This window comes from Mus caroli, chromosome 1 (genome assembly GCF_900094665.2).
Source record: "Mus caroli chromosome 1, CAROLI_EIJ_v1.1, whole genome shotgun sequence".
Lineage (NCBI taxonomy): Eukaryota > Metazoa > Chordata > Mammalia > Rodentia > Muridae > Mus > Mus caroli.
The window spans coordinates 31,813,628-31,838,970 of record NC_034570.1 but is presented as its reverse complement, the minus strand read 5'-3'; the positions used below and the strand labels follow the sequence as shown (position 1 = coordinate 31,838,970).

Genomic DNA, 25,343 nt, shown 5'->3' with positions numbered 1-25,343 from the left:
GACTTTGAGAGAGCTATTTCAGCTTTGAAATTAGTGAGCAGAACTGACTACTTTGATACATTGATAGTAAATTGTGTTTAAAGAAGACATTAGCAAGTTGGGTCTCTGTGGTGCCTGCTTTTAATCCCACAGATTGGGAGACAGAGGCAGGTGGATCAGAAGGACGGAAGGACAGAGGGGTGGGAGAGAGGGGAGAGGGGAGGTAACAAATGAGCAACCAGAATAATGTTTCCAATGTAAGAGATTTTATTCGGGTTCTGCACTCAGAGGTACCTACAACAGACTACAGACAAAATCAATTAGGAAGGGCTCACTAAAAATGTTCAGGAAATAGTAACATAGAGAACACTCGGCCTTACAGCTCTCAGACAAGCCACCGACCAAGTAGTAAACTCAGTCTCCACACTGTGTGGCAAAATCCTTAATCCACAAGGAAGAACCAATTTAAAGCAACCCCTCAGGTGTGGAGCCTAACTGCGTGGAGTCCTCAAAGAGCCCCGGGGCTTTTTGACAGCCGCCTGCCAGGCTAGGGCTGCTAAGTGTGTATCCAAAGACTGACAACAGTTTTGTGGCGACAGGGGAGGCGGGGCAAAGAATGCTCAGAAAGATCCCTAAACTCAGACAGTAGGAGCGCCAGGCTGGGGGATGGGGGAGCTGGCTTTCATCCACAGGGAAGGTACTGGGTAGAAACAAGGCAAGCCTTACCTCAGAAGAGAGGCTTGCTCCACAGGGTCCAGAGGCTGGGGTCTGAGCAGCCCTGGGGGACAGTGGCTTGCTTAAAGTTAGCTGCCACTGGGGTTCTTTAGGGTCCCTCAGCGGTGGGTCCTCAGCCCCTTTCGCTGTGGGTGGCTGGACTCTGTCAGGGCAGGGCTGCTCCTGGTGACAGTGTGGCGAGGGCGGAGTTGGCGGCGTCCGAGGCCACGTGTGGAAAACCTTCTCTGGGAAAATGGATGTCAGCATGACTGGGGTGGGGACGATTTCTTGTGCTGGGACCTACACTGGCTTGGAAACTGGGGGGCAGTCTCACATACGCTAGGCTTCAAAGTGTCATCATATAGGTTCAGGGTGCCTCCCAATCCCCCACCCCGGGCTCAGGGAAGGGGCCGGGGAGAGGTTCAGGGGACCTGGTGCTGCGGGAGGAACCATCGGAATCAGAACACATCAGCTCTTGGAGAGGGAGCCTCTTGGTGCGTTTCTTTCTCTTTTTTCTGACGTTCTCTTGTCTCGGTTGTTTCAAATTCCCAGTGGCTTCTTCAGTCACAGTCCAGATGTTGGAAGAATTACTTCCATCTACTTCCTCCCTAGAGAAAGAGAGACAGAGGAGAGGTTCAGGCACGTCCATGCCGGCCGGGGCTTGACTGCTACGGGAGGTGTGCAGAAATCTCCAACTCTCCTCTGCAGGGGTTCACATGCTTTGTCCACAGCCTTAGGTGTTGGACACTTTAGGTGTACTTCATTCAGCTCATGTCTATGCGTAGTAGCCCCACACAGAAGGGAAAACCTAGCCAAGTGGACCAGTCCCTACTCAATCAAGAAACGGCTAACTCAAGCTCAGGTGCCAACCAAGGTCCACCAGCATCGAGCCAGCCGCCTCTATCATTGCTTCCGCCCCAACCCCCGTCCTGCCCCTGAATTAGAGCTTTAAAATATAGACAGTTTCCATAGCCCTGAGTTTCTCAAATTTGGTGGTTCAAGGTGCATGGTCATGCCAACAGCGACGTGACTTTTTTTTTTTTTTTTTTTTTTTTTTTTACGTATTTTCCTCAATTACATTTCCAATGCTATCCCAAAAGTCTCCCATACCCTCCGCCCCCACTTCCCTACCCACCCATTCCCATTTTTTGGCCCTGGCGTTCCCCTGTACTGGGGCATATAAAGTTTGTGTGTCCAATGGGCCTCTCTTTCCAGTGATGGCCGACTAGGCCATCTTCTGATACATATGCAGCTAGAGTCAAGAGCTCCGGGGTACTGGTTAGTTCATAATGTTGTTGCACCTACAGGGTTGCAGATCCCTTTAGCTCCTTGGGTACTTTCTCTAGCTCCTCCATTGGGGGCCCTGTGATCCATCCAATAGCTGACTGTGAGCATCCACTTATGTGTTTGCTAGGCCCCGGCCTAGTCTCACAAGAGACAGCTATATCAGGGTCCTTTCAGCAAATGCTTGCTAGTGTATGAAATGGTCTCATCGTTTGGAGGCTAGTTATGGGATGGATCCCTGGATATGGCAGTCTCTAGATGGTCCATCCTTTTGTCTCAGCTCCAAACTTTGTCTCTGTAACTCCTTCCATGGGTGATTGTTTCCAATTCTAAGAAGGGGCAAAGTGTCCACACTTTGGTCTTCGTTCTTCTTCAGTTTCATGTGTTTTGCAAATTGTATCTTAGCGACATGACTTTTAATTACATCCAATAAAAAAAAAACACCAAAACTACAACAAAACAAAACAAAAACCAAACCCTGCCTATGATATCATAAATCAAGACTTATTTAGGGAATGCACTGGACGAAGCTTATTTACCAAGGAGTGTTGACTTTTCTTCAGAGAGGGTATCTTGGCAATGGTATGACTACATTCTAGTCCACTCACCACGGCCCACTGGTTTGGCAATTTTTTCCTTGGGACCCATGTTAAGGCTGTGTCAGGCTGTGTTCAGAGCACCAAATACTTGGGATTAAATGGCACCTGACCACCCTTGTCTCCGCTCAGAACCAGCTTTGTTTTGTCTTTGCCCTAATTAACTTTGGCGCATCACTGCTTCTACTCCTTTTAGAAGACGGCAGAGAAAAAAGACAAGCTGGGAGAAGCCTTCTAGTTATTATCAAATAGAAAAATCCCATCACTCAAACGACTCTGTAAGGGATTAAGATTTTATCGGATGTGATTATTTTCAAAGACTGCCACAAGGCTCAGAAGGGAATTCCCAAGAGAGGAAAAAAAAAAAAACTGGCCTAAGGAAGAGCAGAATAAAAAAAACTTTCCTGGACCCCACACACAAACTGTCTTGTGAGGTCTGAGCTCCTGTTGACATCAAATCTCTGGTAGAACAGGTGCCTCCAGACACTTGGAGGCCATGCCTGGGGGTTGTGCTGGGGACACCTGCTCTGTGAAATCTGAACTCTTATACCCCATGGCTCCCAAAGCCCCTGACTCTTGGAGCTAAGCCCCCCTCAGAGCTAAGTTGCTTGTGTTTTGCTTTTCTCCACTGGCCCTCAGTCAGCATTGATTACAGACTTTGTAACACACAGCTCCTTAGGAGTAAGAACAATGAGGAGTTGTCTTCATTCTACAAATACTCAGAGAGTAAGCAAGGACCTGTCTACCTGCTTTCAGGGACCGAGGGAGGAGGGTCAGAGGGGCCAAGAAAAAAAAATATAATCACTTTTGCAGGGACGAGTCACATGAATGAGTTAAAGGCCACCTACTAATGGAATTTTAGGCAGGCAATAAAGAGCAGGTATTACTGTTATAGTAAAAGGTAATGGATACATTAGTAACTGGGAAGATGTTACAAAAGAGAATACATTTATTTTCACATTGGCTATTAGGGTTGTGAATAAGCAAAGCACACTAGGCACCTGAAAGCAAATTAGAAACAGTTGCCTCTGAGAAATAGGTTCCAGTAGAATTGATATGTTCTCCACTTCTTACATTAAAAAAAATCACATCTATCTATCTATCTATCTATCTATCTATCTATCTATCTATTTTTACATGTATGAGTGCTTTGCCTGGATGTATGTCTGTGCACCACATGTATGCCTGGTGACTGCAGAGGCCAGCAGAAGGGGTAGGATCCCCTGAGGCTAGAGATATGGACAGTGTGAGCCACCATGTGGGTGCTGAGAATGAAGCCTGGGTCCTCTGAAAGAACAGCTAATGTGCTTAACCACTGAGCCATCTCTCCAACCCCATGTTCCCCACATTTAAAAAGATGTTTTGCAGCTGTTATACATGATAAGAAAAATCAATAAAGCTTTTGGCTTTGAAGAAAAATATGAACGGACACAGCTGATAAAAAATAGTCTATAAGAATGCAAACCAAATACAATGATTATTTTTGACATGTTAGACTGTGGATTTAAAAGGGTTTGCCGGTTGCTTTTAATTTATAAGTAATATGACTGGGCATTCCTTTTGGAACAAGAACAGAACAAGACAAATTATTGTGTAGAACAAAAGGAAGGTTTGATCAGGAGAAAGCTGTCTCCTCTTAAAGATTTGTTTTTATTTTATGAGTATTTTTGCCTGAATTATTTAAGTGCAGCACGTGTGTTCACTACCCAAGGAGGCCAGAAGATCATCTGGCGGGAGATTGGCTTGCCCTGGGGCTACAAGGAAGCATTCTCACACAGGGCTGGTGTGCAAGCTCTCACTCCTGCTCTCTTCCCCTTACTCTGTCTCTTGGCCACAACCACTCTGGAGGTGGGAAGGGCTGCCCTGACCCTGTGGGCATAGGCCATACCTGTGACTGGACACTGACCCATTCAATGGCTTTATTTTTCAAGCTCATACAGCAGCATTAGATTAGGTGATGTTTAATTGTTGTAGGTTATAATTTGATTGAATACAGGATTAAGTGTCTCTTATCTGAAATCTTTGGCTCCAGAAGTGTTCCAGATTTTGGGCTATTTGCATATATGTGAGGGATACCTTGCAGATGGAACTCAAGTCTAAGTGTGAGATTCAGTTGCTTTTCCCACCCGTATACACCTTGTGCAAGCTGAGGTTTACTGTATCTTAGATGTCTCTGAGCTGTGACTCTAGCCTAACTCCTGAGTCAGGTGTGACATTCTCTGATTGTAGCATCAGGTTTGTTCTAAAAAAGAAAAAATTCCCATCTCTGAGCATGTCAGATTTTGGATATTTGGATTAGGGACATCTAATCTGTAATATTATAAACAGGATCAAAATGTGTACAGAGTGAGTTGGAGTGAGAAGCCAGGTACCGCGTCTTAATTGGCTCGTTAGAAGGTTCTGGTCTCACTTCCAGGAAGAAAGTGCTGAGAAACCATGCTACCTTGTTCTTAGGATCAAAATCCACCTAGTCAGTGGATCGAGCTTTGTCAACGTACTGGTTCTCCTGCTGGCTCCCAGAGGCCTTTTTTCTATACTGCCTCAGTGTCTCTTTTGCTCTGGCATGGATGCCACACTGATGTCTTATGGGGATCAGAAAGGCTCTGAATCCACAGCTGAAGAGGCAGAAAATCAAGAGATTGATAGCATCGGTCTGAGAGTCTCTGTGACTTTGAGGACAGTGTGACAGTCCTTGTAGCCTTTGTCCTTATGGACAATGTAGGGAATCACCAGGCAGATTTTTTGCTGAATTGCTTATTTTTCAAGGCTTGGCTCTGGGATAGAAAACAGGCTCTCATCTAACTGCAGAGATGAAGGGAGCTGATGAAATGCACAGACGTGCTGATTTCTAATGCCCAGCTCCCTCTCAGGAAAAGCTGTCAGGAAAAACCAGGTCAGAGCAAGGAAAGCCACCTGTCCACACAAGGCCAGACACTGCACGGAGCACAAATGTTTCAGTCAATGAGTTAATTCCAAGGCTGTTGAGCAGGCAGTATCAGGCTGTTTGGCACTGTTCAGGAAGAAGTTTGGGTCACTGGGGAATCACCCCTCCCACAGAAACACATCCCCAAATCGGTGGAAGTCACAGAGCTGCTCAAAAGAGAGACCACAGGAAGCTAATGTTTGTGCTACAGGGAATAGTGAGCTGACCACAGACTCAAACGAGCTATATCACCAAGTCCTGGGAAATTCTTCCTTCTGGCGGTCTCACACACAACAGCGTCCCCAAGATCACACAGTGCCAATCAATCAGATGGATTTTTTTTCTGGAGCTTAAAGAAAATGATTAGTCCTACTTGGCTTTCCTGAAACCACATCTGGAATATTGTCACTATTGTTAAATCAAAAAACTTCTCAAGAGCACATTTTTCTAGGGATCTGACTTGCCCGGGCCTTGCTCTGTCAAGTGGGCAGGGCAGACTCCAGCTCTACTGGAAGGATTTGCAGCCAGCTACAGGGCACCAGGTGTCTGAATTCTGCTCAGGCCTGTCAGATGCCCTAGTCTGGAGATAGCATCGTGACACCTGGTTGAGGTGATTTCCCCACAGGGAGAAAACCAGAAGCCAGAGCGTCAAACTCACCAGGTGCCTTCCCCTGCAGCAATCCGAGGCCACAGTGCTCTGATAGGAAGGAATAGGACCCCAAGAGAGAAGGCCAGGGACATCTCTGCCTGGGTGAGGAGAAAGGATGCCAAAGGGGTGGGGTGGGAGAATTCCTCCCATTCTGCCTGCTTCTTAGAGTTTCTGACATCTCCAGAGAAACACATATGTCTTCGTGAAAAGAAGTGTTCTAGACCGATTAGAGAGTATTCTCATTCAGAAAGGGTAGGTATGACTCTATAGAACACGGAGGAAGAGGGAAGGCAGAGAAGTCTTGTCCCCTCAGCAGACCTGCTCAGTGGATGACACAAGAGGAGAGAAGCAGCTGCCTCCCCCTGCCCCCACACATTTCCTGAGGCAAAGGAATGGAGGCCAGTGCTGTCCTTTGAGAGCTAGACTTTTGCTAATGGGATGGCGTCTTTTGCAAGACCATCTTATTCAAGGTCTCAGAGAGTCACTTAGCTGTCAAGCAGGGGGTGGGAATGGAAAACTGCGTGACCTCTGGCTGGTCAGTTTTGATCGTAGAGTTCGTCTGAATAGTCTCCTTCCCATCTTTTCCTGTGTAAAACCCTCCACTGAGGACAGGAGAGGAGAAGTCTACCTGAGGAAATGCCTGTCAGTCGCCACTCGCTGATCTACCCAGGGATGGGAAAGTGAGGGGGCCCTGGCTTGGTATTCACTGATGAATCAATCCCTGAAATACTGTCCTGTGCGAGTCATGACCTGTGGTGCATTTCTTTAATGACATGTAAACATGAACATGAGAGTCAAGATTCACATTAACGGCTGCTTGGTCTAACAGCCGGAGGACTCACTACAGACATGCAAAAGGAGATGGCGAGTACGTTAAGTGAGACTTAGGTATCAGCAGAGGACCTAAAGGAGGACCGAGGCTAGAGAATGGCCACATTGGATTGTGGTGTTCAGCCCTGGCTATAGAAGCAGAGGCTGATTAAGCTCTGGAATTAGCAGGTTGAAGATGGCTCCTGCCTGTTGCTCCTAGAAAATATCAAGAACAGAAAGGAAAAGAAAGTGAAGAGTCAATGACTCTATCTCCTGTGTAAAGCTCTAGAGGTGAGAGCAGATAATTAGCAGCCAAGAAATTTAAATAAGGCCCAGGGAACATGGGAAGCAAAGATTCTTCTTCATATGGGAAGAAATGAGTTTTAATTAAAATGTGATTAATGATAATGTTGAACTCAGTGAAAATAGTCAATACCTAGACTAGTATTCACATTGCTTTATCATGGACTAGAATTTAGAAAATGTTTGTCTCCAAAGGTTCACTTGCTGCAGGGTTGGCCTTCAATGTGTCCGTGGGAGAGGTGATGGGTCCTTTAAAGGTGAGGACTTAGCTCCTTTAAGAGATCATTGTGGTCTCTTGGAATGCGCAATTGATAGATAAGAACAAACCGAGCTCCTCCATAGTCTCTAGCGTCTCCATCTTACCATGGTAGCCACCATGTTCAGACACGTCCAGGAAGGCCCTGACCAGAGGCCAAGCGGAGAGTCACCTGACCTAACTTTCCACTTTCAAAAGTGAACTACAAACATCTTTTTTTAATTTGAAAAGTTCCTAGCCTTAGACACTTTGTTATATCGACTGAAAGAGAACTGAGATGAGGTCTAGTGCAAGGGAAAATTTCCATAACGAAAACTCACCCAGGATGCAGTAGTATAGATCACCCTAGTGTATGCCAGAAGCTAGCTGGGTACCAGGATATGTCGTGATAGTCAGAATGCTTGAGTTCAGTCTTAGACTTTCCCAGGTGGCTAAGAAATCGTCTTCTGGGAAAGTAACACATAGTTCACGCAAAGCACAGAGACCTGGTGTTGGGAAGGAGTTAGTATGCCCTGGAGGGCTCGTTAGGAGTGACTAGGGATGAGTGAGACCCAGGAGACAGGCTACATCACACTAATACGAGCCTAAGATGGGTGGCTGGAGAAATGAATCAGTGGTTAAAAGCACCCAGAGGACACAAGGTCAATTCCCAGCATCCACACAGTAGCTCACACCTGTCCATAACTTCAGGTCAGGGGGACCCAACACCCTCACAAAGACACATGCATGCAAAACACCAAGGCATTTAAAAATCAAAAGGTGGAAAGATTAAGATAGGATTAGGGGGGCACAGATGGGCATGGGATTTGAGGACTTTTAAACGAGGGAGATGGTGCAAGAATACTTTGCATTCAAAGAAGATTAATTGGTTGAGCCCCCAGGGAAGATGCCTGGGTTTGATGGGTTTGGGGCTGGCTTGGGCTGGAGTAGCTCAGAGCTTCTACAGAAAGCACTAGGGTGCAAGAGAGCTGAAGGACATATCCAGGCTTGGATCGTCATAACCTAGAGGCACCTTGGGCATGGGGAATGGCTAGCAGATTCTGAGCAATTCCATCACTCGTGGGGAGGATGATGAGCAGAGAGTCCAGAATTGGGAGCAGGTGTAGGGACTATGGGTTCAGTGTGTGTGTGTGTGTGTGTGTGTGTGTGTGTGTGTGTGTGTGTGTGTGTGTTGGAGCTTCTGTAATGTCCAGTGGGGGTATTGAGAGGAAGGCTGAGAGATGGCTTGCTGTGAAAGCAAGGTTTGCATTCAAACTCCTGGCAACTACATACAAGATGGACACAGCACATGTGCCTGTAACCCTTATGTCGAGGAGTGGAGACAAGAGAATCCTGGGAGCTCACTGGTCATTCAATGAGAGAATCTGTCTTTAAAAATAATGAGGAATGTGATTCAGAAAGATACCCAACATCCTCCTGTGGTCCCCAAGACTCTCTCTCCTCTCTCTCTCTTTCTTTCTCTCTCTCTCTCTCTCTCCACATGTACACAACAATCCAGTGACCATTTGGAACTAATGCCATTCCCATTATAAGCAGAACACCTACATGGCGCCAGGCATGGATATGGATCTAAGACTCAGTTTCCATGAAAATTATCTACCACAACTGCGTATTACTTACACCTGAGAAGCTTTGATGGGGATACACTGTAGGATCATTCTCTGGGGTTGTAACTCTGATGCAGAGCCACAGAATGGGTTAGAGAAAGGAACAGGGTCCTGGTGTAAGAAACACTGAGAAGTGACAGTCTGTGTGTGGGGGGGTGGGGTGGGGTGGGGAGTGTGATGTCAGGCAGAGAGAAAACCCAGAACGCCATGGCAGACCTGAAAGGGCAGGTTCACAAGCCAAGTGGAATTCCAAGAGCAGGCATTGGGTCAGGATGGGCAAAGCATGCTGCCTGGGACATGTGGGAGCCTCAGCTGGGCTCCGCAGAATCCCTTTCTGCTAAGGGGTATAGGGAAACTGGTTATCCGTGGTTTAGGGAAGGCCCAGGAGGGAACTAAATGGAATCAAGGTTATCCAACTGTACAGAAGAGATCAGCAGAGAAGGGACGTATGAGCTAGATGGAATTACAGGCAGAGAATATAAATATGCATGGGCATATATGTGTACACTCTGTACATAAGTTCAACGTCACACACACTCTGTGAGATCAGAGGTGATATTCCCGAATCCCCTCACCACAACCCTTGTTCAAACCCCGCATCTGCTTCTTCTTGATGTGACTTTCCCTCCAAGGTCATGGCTCTGTGACCCCACCCTTGCTCTTGCTGGCCACAGACTTGGACATTGGGCAGATCTGCCTGCGAATCTCTGAGTAACTCCCCTACTTCACGCAGAGCTTGTTTCATCCCAGTGTAGACCCTGGGAACCCTGAGTTACCCTCTAACACATTCATGTGTGATGCCACTTCAGCACCTCACTTTTGCCCCCCCCCCGCACCCCCTCACCCCCACCCCCATATGGAAGGGACAGTCAGGGGACGGTTCCCAAGTGAGGCTTAATTGGAAGTTCCTGAATTCTTACACACAAAAAGGAAGCAAGCTCTTCCTTTTCATGGCAGGGTTAGATGTTTGTATGAAGGACCAGTGAAAATGATGTTGGCTCTGAGATGGGAGCTAGACAGAGTGAGAAAGAACAGCTCAGTGGCAGGACATTGATCGTCACAGAACTGGCTCTTCCGTCTCCACTCCTCTCACCTAGTCTCAGACAGTGTGGATCTCAGCGATAGGCTATTGCTTATTCCAGTATAAGCAATAAATTGCTTGTAAACAGATAAAGAGATACTTGTGGATACCTGAGAGGTGTGGGTTGGGTGTACTTACCCTGCTCCGTTCTTCTCAACCAGGGATGATCGTATCATTGAGCAAGACAGGGCATACTTGTTTTGGCTGATCTTAATGAGAGCACTCCGAGGGCAAAATTCCTGCAATGGCACAGAAAGAGGTCGTGTCATCGAACCCAGGAAGTCCGCACTTCGGGAATAGCTTTATTCCAGCTCAAGCCATCTTCACAGCTACCAGTCACTACCCTGCTGAGAGTGCCACTCAGAGAGCAGGTTAAGCTCAGAGTTTGCATTATAAATTTGTTGTTGTTATTGTTGTTGTTGAATTAAAGCCAGTTTTTCCTCTCTGTCACTCCTCTAAATTCCAGGTCAATTGCTAAGTCTATCTTGGTTAGTTATACACATAGACACACATACACACACTACATGCACACACCACACACACATAGACATACTACATACCTACACACACCACACACACATAAGCATATACTACATGCACACACCATACACAACACACCATACACACATACACACACAACATGCACACACCACACACACACAACATGCACACACCACACACATAGACATACTACATGCACACACCACACACACATAGATATACTACATGTACACACCACACACACATAGACATACTACATGCACATACCACACACACATAGACATACTACATGTACATACCACACACACATAGATATACTACATGCACACACCACACACACATAGACATACTACATGCACACACCACACACACATAGACATACTACATGCACACACCACACAAACATAAGCATACTACATGCACACACCACACACACATAGACATACTACATGTACACACCACACACACATAGACATACTACATGCACATACCACACACACACACAGACACACTACATGTACTATACACACACACATACAAGCACATACTACATGCACACACCACACACTACATACACACATGCACACACACACACACACACACACACACACACACACACACACACTTTTACCTTTGCTCCAACCTCAGCCATCTCTTTTCTGAAAGTCTTGCTTTCCCTCGTGACGTTTCCAGAATCTTTATGTGCATGCTTTCCAATGTCCTTTCCCCTGACTGTAGCATTCTGGTCCCCAGGGCCCTTTTGCCCTGGGGTTAACAACAAAGTCACTCCCTGGAATCTGAGACCTTTCTTTAAGGACCTCAGGCCATTCTGTGCATATCTCCCTATTCCCTGAGGCATGCCTTGGGACACCATTTTACTTGATCCTGGCTTGCTTGCTCCCATGTAGATATACTTAAGCAGCACTACACATGGGATGCTCATCCAACAGACAGACCATGAGGTAGCAGAGGAGGACAGGGCTGAGAAGGGTCCAAGGAGTGTCTATATCTACAGGGCTTGCAGAGGAGCACAAGACGATACCCAGAAAGAGTGGGGAGATGACTCAGTGGATACGAGATTGCTGTGCAAGTGTGAGTGGAGTTTGGATCCCTAGGACCCATGTAAAGGCTGCATAGGCATTTTTTAAGGCAGCGCTAGAATCTCTGGCTAGCCAGATGAGCTGAGTGAACTCCAGATTCAAGCAGGAGACCCTGTCTCAGTAAATAAAGTGGAAGGTGGTAGAGAGGCAGACATCAGTGGCAGCCTCTGGCTTCTACACATCTGGACATGCATCCAGACACATGCATATAACACATACAGAAATGGGGGTAGGGATGAGAAAGGAGGCAAGGAGAGAGAGACAGAGAGAGAGAGAGAGAGAACCCAGAGTGAGCCTGTCCAGCCATCTACTGCAGTTTGACAAGGAAAGCCAAGTGACTCTCCCACATAGAAACAAGGAGAAGATGTGCTCTCAGCACAGAGTCCAAACCCCAAGGCATTCTCGAGTAGGGGAGGAGACAGCCGTGCTCCCTCTGGCCAGCTTTCTTTTCTGGGTGGCTGCTTACTCTGCGGTTGTTACACTTCAAAACTGTGTAGAACTTCTCTGAAGCCATGTTGTGGTTTGGAAGTGCTATAACAATGGAGGGGACGTAGAAGTCAAATCCTTTGCTTGTCATGATTTTGGCAAACACGTAATCCCCAACCTGTAGGAGAAAGCGCATTTCACAGCAAATCTTTTGTTCACAGAGCTCATACATAATTTAAGTTTCTTTCAAGACAATGCCAGATGACTGGCAGGTATGGGTGAGAAAGTCATATAGAACTTTTCTTTTTTTTAATCAGATAAGAAAGGGATCCAGAATTCTTTAAGCTTATTTGGCCGCACCTACAGTTTTGGGGAACACTTTGGAAAACCCAAGTTTTGGTAGGCGTTTGGCAACTGGCAGGGGTCCGGGGATAGTCATCAAGATGGTAAGGATTCAGGAACTCCCAGAGATTGGTAGGATCAAAGACTGGGATGAAGGAGGACCTAGGGTGTTTGATATAAAGATATGGGGACCGTGTCCTCAGTGTCAGAAGGGCTGTCCTCCAGATAAAGAAAGGAGTGGTGTTCCAAGTACAGACATGGAAGCCATGGGAAAGATCACTGTGATGGTTTGTATATACTCAGCCTAGGAGTGGCACTGTTAGAAGGTGTAGCCTTGTTGGAGGAAGTGTGTCACTGTGGGTGTGGGCTTTAAGACTCTCATCATAGCTGCCTGGAATCCAGTCTTCTGCTATCAGCCTTCAGAAGATGTAGAACTCTCAGCTCCTCCTGCACCATGCCTGCCTAGATGCTGCCCTGCTCCCACCTTGATGATAATGGACTGAACCTCTGAACCTGTAAGCCAACCCCAGTGAAATGTTGACCTTTATAAGACTTGCCTTGGTCATGGGATCTGTTCACAGCAGTAAAACCCTAACTAAGACAGTCACACACAGGTACAGATGGTTTTTGCAAAGAGGCTCTCAGTGGTCAGGGGAAGGGTGCTGGAGGCGTGTTGTGGGTCTGAGCCAGGAAGTAGGAACAGGCCAAGGCTAGCCCATTTGACCACTCCTTGGCTTGTGCCATGCAAGAAAACAGCAACATGAGTCTTCGAAGGGCTTTCCTTCTGTGCCCTGCCATCCCACCTGGGTGTCAAGATGGTGGAAGGCGGAAGGACCAGGCATGGTGTATTGTTTATGCATCTGTAATCAGATGACAACACATTCGTATGTCTCATTTGTGGAAGGCACACTGGTGGGGGGTGGGGGAAATCACTGCATTATGACGTAACAGGCCAGCAGTGGCCAGCTACAAGGTCATGAAAATCACTGGTTCTATCATAATGGATGCAGACTTCCATGCTGAGAGCTTCAGGAGTCTGGGAGCCGCACAAGTTACTTCCCCCTTGAGACAAGTGTCTCGAGATAGTATATAGGCCACTGTACACAACGGCCAGCTACATACAATGGAGTTGGCACATCAGTCACCAGCAGAGAAATTACCAGGTGATGGGGAAACTACCTGCTGCTCTTCCTGCCCAAACACAAGCTCCCTGCTGGAGCCAAGAGGGCCACATAGGGACCTTAGCATCCTCTGTAATCTAAAACCTGTGGACAGTATAAAGCAGTGGTTCTCACCCTTCCTAACGCTGAAGCCCTTCAATACAGTTCCTCATGTTGTAGTGACCCCCAACCATAAAGTTATTTTGTTGCTGCTTCAAAACTCTGATTTTGCTTCTGTTATGAATCGTAATGGAAACATCTGTGTTTTCTGATGGTCTTAGGCAATCTCTATCAAAGAGTCATTTGCGCCCCCCCCCCCAAGAAAGGGGTTGTGAACCAGGTTGAGAAATGCTGGTATAAAGTCTCAGAAGGGAGCAGAGAGCTGGTACCTGAAGTTGTGGACAGGGCATGGCGCCCCCAACAGGCATGATGAAGGAGATGGGTACGACTTTGGTGTCTCCGTACCTGAAGTCGACCAAGGCGTGGGAGGAACTCACACATTTCTTCACGACCCCTGGAAGAGGCAGAAGAAACAAACAAAACCCTGTGAGGACAGTGGTGGGTTTGCTCCCGCTGTGCTCTGTGCTGGGTCTCATAGCATATGTCTGTTTAAGTGAGCACAGCCTTGTGATCCCTGCAGGAGGAAGAGAAGAGTCAGATATAGCTTGATACCTTCTGGGGCTGAACGCAAAGGAGAGAAATAGAATTTTCTGGTTGCAGAGGTGCGGGAGGAATGCTTGCTCATTCAGCACCAGCAGTATCCATCCTGCTGGCTCTTCTGCAAACATCTTCCTCCTGGGCACCTCCCATAACCAAATCTCCTCATCTATTTATTCTAGTCCTATGTCTTAGAGACTGAGCGCAGGGAGTTACATTGCTAAAGTAAAGAGGAAACCTCAATGCCCAGCTCAATCAGCTTTTCATTTAAGATTAGATAAATGAAAAGGTAACTGGACACATGCCCTGCCTTTTCTAAAAAAGAAAAAAGGAAGGGAGGGAGGGAGGGAGGGAGGGAAGAGACCAGCAAGTACTTTGTTTTTCGGTTATACTCAAAGAGAACATTTCATTTACTTTTTTAATCTTATAATTTTATTTATTTAGAAATGGAGCCTCATTTTATAGTTCCGGCTGGCCTAGAACTCTAACTAGACCAGGATAGCCTCGTGTTTACAGAGCTCTGTCTGCCTCTTTCCCCCTAAACATTGGGATTAACGGCATAAGCCACCATGTCTGGCCGATTTTATAATCTTTTTTATGTATGTGTATTGCTGTGCTGAGGACTGAGCACAGGAGCCTGTATGTTTAAGGTAAGCACATGTAATTAACAAAGACTAGCATGTGATCACATGCCATCAGCACCATGATCTTATGAGGGGTTTGTAAAGATGGGGCAGTTGAGTGACTACAGTCAAACAGCTAAAACAGGAAAGAGGGAGTTCAGATACAGGAAAGTTCAAGGTTAGCTGGCCAGAAGTATGTTTAAAGTGGCACCCCAATTCCTCTGATTCTTTTTTCCATTGTAACTTGTACCTATGATGCTGGGCAGAAATCACTATGATTTTTCCAAGTTGTCCTCTGACAGACCCCATCCATACACATACACCCCCCCCCACACACACTCTACACACTGAGGCTTATGTGCCCACCCTTCCCCCACAAATAAAACAAATAAATGTAGACAGGCATGCTCAGAATATTATACATATATATAACACAGTAGGTTATAAAATAAATTATTCACTATGCAAATGAGAGATGAAAAGAAATGTCATTTTCTAGTACTCTTTTGCCTCATGTCCGGGGAGGAAAAAGAAGCATTGTTTTATTTGAGAAGCAGACTATCTTAGTGTGACTCATGAAGCATCAGTGTTCTGGGGAAAGCTCAGGCTGGACCGGCCCTCTGCTCCTCAGCACAGTTCAGGCTGAGCCAGCTCTCTGCTCCTTGGCACCATGTTCATTAGTAAACAAATCTGAAGGACGGACGTACCTGGAAAATAGAAGCCATTTTCCTCACATCTGGCAATGACCTTCTGGCCTTTGAGAGGGTCTAGTTTTCTTGATTTGATTTTCTTTGTTGGATACCCTTGCAATTTCTGCTGCTGAAAAGGACCAACAGTAAAAACTGATGAGCCGAATGTAACACAGATAGTAAAATCATGAACAGAGTCAGCCTGTGGTCACTTCTGCTCCTTTGGGGCACCTCTGTTCTAAGTTAGTCTTCTCCTCCTCCTCCTCCTCCTCTTCCTCTTCCTCCAGCATTTTCATATAACTTTATTCTCTTTTCCTATTCATTCATTCATTCATTCATTCATTCATGCATGCATTCATTCATTTATTTTACATCTCCATCCCAGGCCCCTCCTCTACTCCAAGCCCCACACCTCCCCTCCTCTTGCCCTTCTCTTTCTTCTCTGATAAGGGAGGAGGCTCCCCTGAGTACCAACCCACCCTGGCACATCAAGTCACTGCAGGACTAGGTACATGTCCTCCTTCTGAGGCCAGCCCAGGCAGCCCAGTTAGGCAAACAGGATCCACAGCAGGCAATAGAGTCAGGAACAAGCCCCACTCCAGTTTGTTGAGGGACCCACATGAGGACCAAGCTGCACATCTGCTACATATGTGCAGGGGGCCTATGCCCAGCCCATGTATGCTCTTTGATTGTTGAGTCCATCTCTGGGAGCCCCTAAAGATCCAGGTTAGTTGACACTCAGTCTTTTTGTGGAGTCCCTGTACCCTCTGGGAGGTCACCCTTTGCATAAGGGTTCACTTTGGCATCTATCTATCTATCTAGCTAGCTAGCTAGCTAGCTAGCTACTAGCTAGCTATGGTTTGGAGTGAAAGAAAATTGGGTACCTAGTTGAAGAAAAGGGAACCTTTTTTAAAAAGATTATACCTACAACTAGACTTGTTAAGATTCTAGATGGCTTCACAGCCAGACAGCAGACTACTTAAGAATTGTGGCCCAGCTGGGCGGTGGTGGCGCATGCCTTTAATCCCAGCACTTGGGAGGCAGAGGCAGGTGGATTTCTGAGTTCGAGGCCAGCCTGGTCTACAAAGTGAGTTTCAGGACAGCCAGGGCTATACAGAGAAACCCTGTCTTGAAAAACAAAAACAAAAACAAAACAAAACAACAACAAAAAAAGAATTGTGGCCCAAACTGCTATCAACCTAGAACTAGAACTGTAAGGAGACTGTGCCTTCAACAGAGAATTCAATTCACAGTTAGCGTCTCTGATGGATAAGTGTGAAAACACAGGGTTTATATAGAAACACAGTGGCCCGGCCTGCACGAAACGAAACACGTGGGTTATGCCTGGATTATCCTTAGTCCTCACTCTGCCTGCCTGGGAAATCAGCCTACTAGAATGGACCAGGCTTTCAAAGTTCTGGAAGAAAATTCCAAGTTGGAATTCTAAGTCCTAGAAAACTACTGACCAAATCAAAGGGCAGATTGAACAGAAAAATCACCTCCTTAAGTAGAAATGTTCCCCTCCAGTACATCTTGCTATAGGAAGCTACTTGGAAATGTATTCCAGCAAAATGAGGGCATGAAGCAAGAAAGAACAACACAGAGAATCTAGGATGCAGATTCACTCCAAGAGAACAGGAGAAATCTCCAGGGGACAGATGTGTATGGTCAGACCAGCAGGAAGTCTTAGGGGGTGGAGGATAAGGACACAGGAATCCTGAAAATACATACGTCTATGCATATAAAATAAAATAAACACATAAAATCATGCACATAAGTCTAATGCATATAAAAGTAACGATTTAAATACAGACAAACTTGTAGCACAACTTTACATAGCAAGACACAAAGGTTAAAGAAATCATTTTCTCTTGGTCCTATTAGCAATTTTTAGTTTTCTGACTATAAGACTTTCAAAGGGGCCCACATGCTCCTAACCTATGGTTTATCATGGCACTGGACAATATAATTATAACAATGCAGATGCTACTTTGTGGGTTTAAAAGAATTGCAATGAAACTTTGGAAGCATTACCCCACTAACACAGTGATTTAAAGACAGCTTTTAGACGCTGGAGTTGCAAGCAAAAGACAAAGCCCTGGCGCAAAGGTGACCACCGTGTGGAGTCAGGAAGTCAAGAAAAGTCTGATGCATCCAGAAACACAGACTTCAGCCCAGGAAATAAAAAAAAAAATCACAAAATGCAAGCAGGAGAAGGGGATGATGAGCTGTTATCAGGAGTGAAATGAAAGATATTGATTTGATACTATAATAATTTGATACTTCCTAAAATAGTACATTTACTCTATGGCTGATCAATAGGACTCTCTCACTAAGCTAAATGGGATCTTGATAACCATGCAAAGACTTACAAGCTTCTTTGGAAGCTATACATTCTCTGATTCAATCACTCTATCAAGGAGAATGGCCCAACATCACTGGATGCATTGGATGAATTGGTAGCATCGATGGTGGATGCTACTTAACTCCTGGGGTTGTAGTCATAAAACAACAAAAACATCCCCAGCCCTTGTAGGAGGTTCAGAATGGCCGTCTGGAATCTGAAAATGGTCTCAGGGGGATGAGTCAGCGCCAGGAGATAGACAATAGGTTTCCAAATGCTGCCGACTTAGCTGTGTGAATGAGTAGCATCTCTCAGTCTTGCTAGGAAACCCACACGCTTTCTACCTACCCTGTTCAAAGGATCATTCTCTTCTACTCAGTCTGGGTAACCCGACTAACACAGGAATACTAGTGACTCCCATTTCCTGCTTAAGTTTCCAACTGCTCTTGCCATTGTCAAGAATTCTTCCTGTCTACTCCACAGCGTGTGCTTTTATGGAAGGGCAGTCACTCCTGGGGCTTCCTTAGTGGTACCTCTGTACCCCAGGAGGTCTGTAAGACTAGACTTACAGATAAAGCTGAGTCATCAAGGTGAAGCCCATGAAAGAGCCTGTGCCGAAGACGCTTTGTGCCATGCAAGCAGAACACGAGCCTCCCAGAATGGAAGGACAGATCATCAGGGCTGTTAGACAAGCTGTTGCTTCAGGCAGAATGCTCATGACTTTGTTCTAGAAGCTGCTGCCTCTTTAGAGATGCTGCATGGTCCACACTGAAGAACACCTAGCCCATCTCATTCTTGCCTGACCTTGTCCGGGTGCATGTTCAGAATACAAATGCTAGCTTCTCCAAAGAAATCCATACGATTAGACATACTTCTAAGCATAGGCCCCCAAGAAGGGTGGCAAACCAGCGACCACTGGGCACATGTTACAGCCTTGACTACGAAATCCAGAGAATACATTGATATTTTCTTTAGATCCAATCACAAGGTGATGTATGCTGAGGTCCCAAAAGATGCCACCCTCCTACCATGTCATTGCCTCTTTCCTGTCCATGTTCTTGGGATTAGGCTGCTAGAAACAGTAAAGGTACACAAGGTTTGATGCTTCTAACTTTCCCCTTCAGTAATAGCATGTGGATAGCCTACAACTTAACCACTACTAGTCTCCATTTCAGTGGTTATAGTAAGAACTCTCACTAACTGTTCTTGTTCTTTGGAATCACTAAACTCTACCTCCAGGACCCTGAAATCACTCCAGTGGCTGCCCAGTTTGCTTAGCAGTGCCTGCTTTGTCCTTTGGTCAAGGAGGTCTGTGACTGCTGTAATTAGGATAACGCATGGAGGGCCAGTGTGCTTTCACCCTTCTCTCTAGGGTGCCCAATTATGAAAACGGAAGATTTGCAAACTGTCTTTGTGAATAATAATTCAACTCCATTCGGGGGCTTGGTGAATAGGACAGAGCTAGTGTGAGCTGCCCTCATCTCCCCTCTTGCAGGTTCCTAGGGCCTTCTTCCAACCCTAAAGACATCCAAGGTCTTCACTTTGTGAATAGCTATTATGATGCTTAGGGAGATGTTACAGGGATGGAAGCTAAAGCAGATGGCCCCTCAACCCTTCCCAGATGCCGGGGGAAGCTCTGGGCTCGGAAGGAGACTTAACTTAGTCACTGAAGGCAAGGCCTCCAAGCCCAATGCTCCCAGCCCAGAGCTCCCAGCCCAGTGTTCTTAGCAACATCAAAGGCTATCATGAAAAGAAAAAACAAAACAAAACAAAACAAAACAAAATGTCTGAGATATTCAATGCTGAAAGTCATTGATGCCTGGGGATCTGTCATGTGGGTGTTATTGGTGCCCCTTCGATCTCACTGCCTGGCACGTAGCCACCAACACCAGTTTCCTGTCTAATACACGTTTCTCACATGACATTATGGTGTACAAATAAACTCTGTGTCTTTAGGAAAAGTCCTAAAGACATTTACACCTCTGGGAACTGCCTCTACTCACTCAGCCCCAAATCCATTCTCTGTCTTTCTTCTCTGAGGGGCCTGCTCTGTACAGCCAGATGCTGCTCCCCACCAAGGACTAGACCCTGTTTTCCTCACAGGTTCTGGAACAGCTGGTCATAGAAGGCACTGGCTGAGGACAGAGGGAAAAATCAGAGCATTGGGTTTTTGCCCTTCCTTGCTCTTGGTTTCCATCTTCCACCACCCCTTGCTGCTGCTGCTGCTGCTGTATGTCCCAGTGGTTCCTGGTGACTGACTCTTGACTACCTTCCTGCCGCTATAGCCCATTTATTAATGTTTCTCTCTGTGGACTGGCTAAATGGGATTGCATCCTGTCTGGGCTGTGCCAGTAAGTTCTCCATACTCAGTTCTCCCCCTCCAATGGGCAACAACCACCCCCAAACCTGCTTTTGGTGCATGGGCAGCATCTGTGCCTAGGCACAAAGAGCACCTTGGAAGCCAGAGAGTGCTGGGTTCTCATCCAGTGAGAACCCTCCAGTGAGGAGGGACGCCTTTAAGCTTAAAGGAACAACGTGGGTGTGGCTTCTTCCACCTTGGGGGATCACTGGAGCTCATGCTGGAACAAGGTACCCACCAGTCAGAGAATTGCTTTTGGTCAGTGTTATTTGTGGGGTGTTTGAGTGTGTGTGCGCGTGCATGCATTTGTACGGCTTCCTCCTTCCTTTGATGTCCCCTGATGTGACTGGAGTTCCTTGGCAGCGCCCTATGCTGAGAACTCTAGCTGCTGTGGTGCATTGCGGTGGTGGCTGAGTTTCCTCTTTCCTCTCCTCTCACCTTCCTTTCCACCTGCCAGTCCGTCTGAGAATTTGGCTCACTGAGGCCTTCACACCTATCCATGTTGCAGAATTTAGCTCGCATTAAGGCACTGCTGTCTGGGGATAAGGTGGCTGGTTTGCACCTGTTGCTCTTTCTCCGATGACAGTGTTGTCAGTGCATAGCCATGACTTGCGACTCCCCCATCTTCACATGAGGAGGCCTTACACTCTCAGAGAATACTCATAGTGCTAGAGGATGGGCTTCCCACCATCCGGATGTCAGCAGAACAGGCTGATGTTTTCACGGTGGCACGAGAAAGGCTCATTAGCAGGGCTAAGTGATCTTTCTTACTCTCTACAAGAGGGAATCTAAAAACCACAGACAAAATGGGCTATCATGCATGAATGACAACTGGTTCAGCTATACTGGACTTCACTTTATACAGTTCAAAGAAGTTTTTCTTCCAGGTCTCCCTACCTAGCATTCCTCTTATGCATAGTGCCCAAGTCACAACCTAGCCCCAGGTCCTCAGAGTCACACGCTCTCTCAGTTGCACCGTACCTAACCTCACTCACACCTCTCCCCTGTCTGCAAAGCCTTTCATAAAGCAGCACACCAAATCCAAAGCCATCGTTCATGTAAAGTCCACGGACTCCAGATTCCTCATTTGCCATGCCCGTGAGAAGCACACACATGCAGCCAGCTGTGTGGGCATATCCCCAAGGCTTTGTCAGGGCTGCCGATGACAGGTTCCCACAACTGGAAAGAGATTTCATGCCTCCAGATCATCCAAGGTGGTCAAGGCCATGGGGATAAAGAGTGCCTTGGATCTTTCTAGTTGTGGATTCTGGAGGCTTTGCTGTGGGAAAAGCCTGTGTTTCTTAGGGAGATGCTGAAAACAGTACATCTGAGCTTTCTTTCCTAGACTGGGTTCCCATGGAGCCTATGGAAAGTCAGAGAAAAATTTCTGAGGCCCCTAACAGCTCAACCTTGGAGGGTATAGAGTTTACAATGTGTGATCCTGATAACATAGTGGTTCTGGTAATGTGAGGTTTCAGGAATTTTAGTCTTAAGGTTTCTTCTTTCCTTTCGTGGTCAGTGAGCCAAGCATCTACCTCTGGGGATGTCAGAAAGCTGGTGGATTATGGATCGCAGGGAAAATCATTTGACGCTGGAGCACAGAATCTGCAGGATGCTTACCAGACTGGGAAGCATAATGGTTAACATCTTATATCTCCTCTGCAGCGAGCCAGGGACTGTCGATGGAAGCCTGGGGGTGAAAACAAGCCCAGGCTCTCTGTACACAGTGTTATAGCCCATCTCCTTATGTTACCTTCAGGAAAACCATGATGCTGTCACAAGTTCAAGAGCCAAAGGGATAGCTACAGAGAGTGGTAACTGGCTTCAGCACAGAGCATGGAAAAGCCTTGGGTTTCCAACTCGATCGTGGACCAAGCAGTGTGACCACGGCCTTCGGAACACACGTGGCCATTCCTCACAGATCCCATGGGAAGGACCGTTGTTACTGCTACACATCAGTAAACTCTGGGGTCTTAGGAGTTGAAAGCGTATTCTTCTCTAACTTCTAGCCATTGTTCCAAGTCATTGCCCTTTGCTAAGAGAATTTAAAATGAGACTATGCATACGTATGAAGAGGTTGAAGTGACTTGCGTGGATGATGGATATTTCTTTCACAGTAGGTTCTTAAAAGGACTGGAACCTGGCCTTTGCTTTCTTGAGCTTTGCTTCCAACAAAGTTTTTTTTTTTACCAGGATCTTGGCCCTACTAGTGGACTAGTCATAAGGTCAGATTAGTTGGCATTGATAAAAATGGAATTAAAACAATCTCACAAGAACTTACACATATACATATATATATATACACACACACATATATATATGATGCTGTGGAGTTAAAACCAGGCAAACTCGCCTCATTTGACAGATGCTGAAACTAACTGACAGAAATTCTGAAAGCCAGTTGTCTCAGAATGTCTCTCAGACTTTTGTTTGATGGCTACCTGGAAACTATTTAGACCTTAGGATGATTTTGGAAGGACAACCCCTCATCTACAAGTACCTACACACAGCCAAAAAGGAGTGCTGTAGACTAGTAACAGCTACTTAATAGTACCAGTGTTCACACTGTGGTCCTCAAAGGCCACTCCTAAGACAGCATTCTAACAAAATACTTCACCTGATGCACCGTGGGAGTCACAAAAGCACGAGGAAAAGGCTAAAACTGAAAAACAAAACAAAACAATAGAAACTATCCAAAAGGAAATCGTCCAGTAAAGAGTTAAATATGTCGGGGTGGGGGAGGGGGGAGAGTTAAATACGTTATGTATCTATCCACCAGTGATGTCTTCTGAAGAGAGAGCAAAACCCACAGAAATTGTATGAAATGATGCTAAGTTCAAGGCAGAGTATAAGACGATTAAAGACCTTCTGACTTGTGGGGGTAAAAAAGATGTGTTTAAGGAGGAAAAAAAAGATCACTGGGAAGCGTTCCAAATGGTACTAACGAGGCAGAGGCAGCGAGGCTATGAGCTGGTTTGGGGGGTTTTCAGTACTGAAAACATGAATGTCCTCTCTGTTTAACAACCCACCGCTTTAATACTCTTGTTTTAAGTAAATAATAAAGAAAAGAAAGTTGGAAGAAATGTGAAAAACTAGCGGAGACCAACTAAAAATAAAATAGTGAGATCCGAGCCTTGAATCAGAGTCCAGGCATCTCCTGGGACTCCTGTTCGGGTTTTGTTTTTCAATGGAAAGATTCCTTATTCTAAAAACAGGATGTTAAAGTCAAATGGCATTTCCTTTAACTCTCTTAGAAACCAGTAAGTGGTGGGTGGGTAGGAGAGAGAAGAGGTCCAGGTGGGAGATGGCCACCGGTAAGGGGCCTGGGGAACTCGGGGACCCACCTCCTGCAGTGCCCTGCTCTGATAGTTCTTCCTGGAAGCCTCCTGGAGCTCCAGGGCTTGCTGGATGTACATTTTCCCAACCAAGATTTCATTTTCCAGCACCGAGAGCTCTTTCAATGAAATGGGCCAATTCAGCCGCTCCAGAGCCCTGTTCAAGACATCCTTGTTTTCCAAGTACTGTATGGGCTTGATTGCATCCAACCTGAGGAAGGAAGAAAGGGACTGTCAAAACGAGAACAAAATAAGCCTAAGAAGGAAAAAAAGCAAGCAAGTAAACAAACAAGAACAATGTAACCAATCACAGATGTTAGGTGACAGAAGACGGTGCTGGCGTCGGTGCCAGTCGTACCTTCAGGTCTACCTCTCCAGCCTCTGGAGCTCTCACTTTTCCAGAATAGTTATAATTAGAAGCTGTCCTTGGAATGGCTGGAAAACAAGCCTGAGCACTGTGCAAAGCCATTTTAGTCAATACAGTGTTGTTGTATGATGGAGGTCCCTCAATAGCATCAGCTAGTGTGTAGCCATTCACATGGGGAGGGGAGCAAACTGCCTAAGGACCCATTATCAGCACATATATCTGGAGTTAAGTGACATATCATCATGTATGGCGTTTTTGTTGCTTTTGAAGACACAGAGATAGGAATCCTCATACAGTGCTGATGTGGCTGGAGGCAGTGGGCCTGGAGCCTTCTCAAAAACTGCCTATGTGGTGAGCTCACTCCTCACTACTGTACATGCCTGAGAAATAAAAGAATGGGCATATGGGAACGCCCATGCAAATGAGCACAGCAGTATTATGGGTAATAGTCGAAGAAAGAAGTAATGACCGGAAGGCCCATCAGTGGTGTGTGGAACAGACCTATCAGTGGGAAGGTCATCAGAGGTGTGTAGAACAGAACCTCTGGACAGCACACACACATGTATATGTGTGGATTCATGCCACGATTTGCATGAGCTTTGAAAGTATTCAGTTTTCTCAGGAAGGAATAGAAGACAGACTCAGAAGTGCTACTTGTCATGTGCTTCCTGTCACATGATGTATCGAGAGCAGGCAGTCGTGGAAACAGAAGGCAGACAGACTGGACTCAGCAGGAAGCTGGAGAAGACAGCCACGGGGAACAGCTGTGTCATGGGTAAGTAGCAGACTCTTTCTGGGGTGATGAGTGGTTAGGGGTGTTACACACTCTCAGTACCACCGGGCCACACGCTCTGGAATAGTCGGGTTTGGGCATGTAAATGTCATCAGTATTTCAGAACCGAGATGGAAATGGAATAACTTACTTCTCTTTTTCCTCTTCAGACAGAGCTTGCCAGACAATTTTATTTAAGCATCTGTGGGGGTGAAAATGCAGCAACAATAATTTAAGAACAATACAGTTGTTTTAAGTAAAAACGTTGACTTCAGGCTCTGAGGGGGTTGCACAGGAATCCCAAGCCAGCTGCTAACCTTAACCGGACCATACCACTGACATCCACTTAAACAGTTATGCCCAACCTTCCTAATGTGTGACATTCCATACAGTTCCTCATGTTGTGGTGACCCCCAAGTAAAATTATTTTGTTGCTATTTTGTAACTGTAATTTTGCTACTGTTTT

The 25,343-nt window shown here is 46.2% G+C and overlaps 1 protein-coding gene across 3 annotated transcripts in view; it reads right to left on the bottom strand.

Moving 5' to 3' along the window:
* Positions 1 to 229: 229 nt before the first annotated feature.
* Positions 230 to 25,343, bottom strand: part of Vwa3b (von Willebrand factor A domain containing 3B) — a 163,533-nt gene continuing 138,419 nt past the window's right edge. For 2 of the 3 annotated variants that reach the window (XM_021171379.1, XM_029476472.1), the window contains exons 21-29: positions 25,029 to 25,079; positions 23,748 to 23,949; positions 15,719 to 15,830; positions 14,121 to 14,245; positions 12,270 to 12,407; positions 10,341 to 10,441; positions 1,125 to 1,301; positions 706 to 933; positions 230 to 283 (exon numbers count right to left, since the gene is read on the bottom strand). In XM_021171379.1, the coding sequence (XP_021027038.1) occupies positions 813 to 933; positions 1,125 to 1,301; positions 10,341 to 10,441; positions 12,270 to 12,407; positions 14,121 to 14,245; positions 15,719 to 15,830; positions 23,748 to 23,949; positions 25,029 to 25,079 (1,027 nt within the window). In that variant the 3' untranslated portion in view covers positions 230 to 283; positions 706 to 812. Of the gene's footprint in view, positions 284 to 705; positions 939 to 1,124; positions 1,302 to 10,340; positions 10,442 to 12,269; positions 12,408 to 14,120; positions 14,246 to 15,718; positions 15,831 to 23,747; positions 23,950 to 25,028; positions 25,080 to 25,343 lie in introns of all 3 variants that reach the window. The other variant, XM_021171396.2, reaches the window with a different exon arrangement.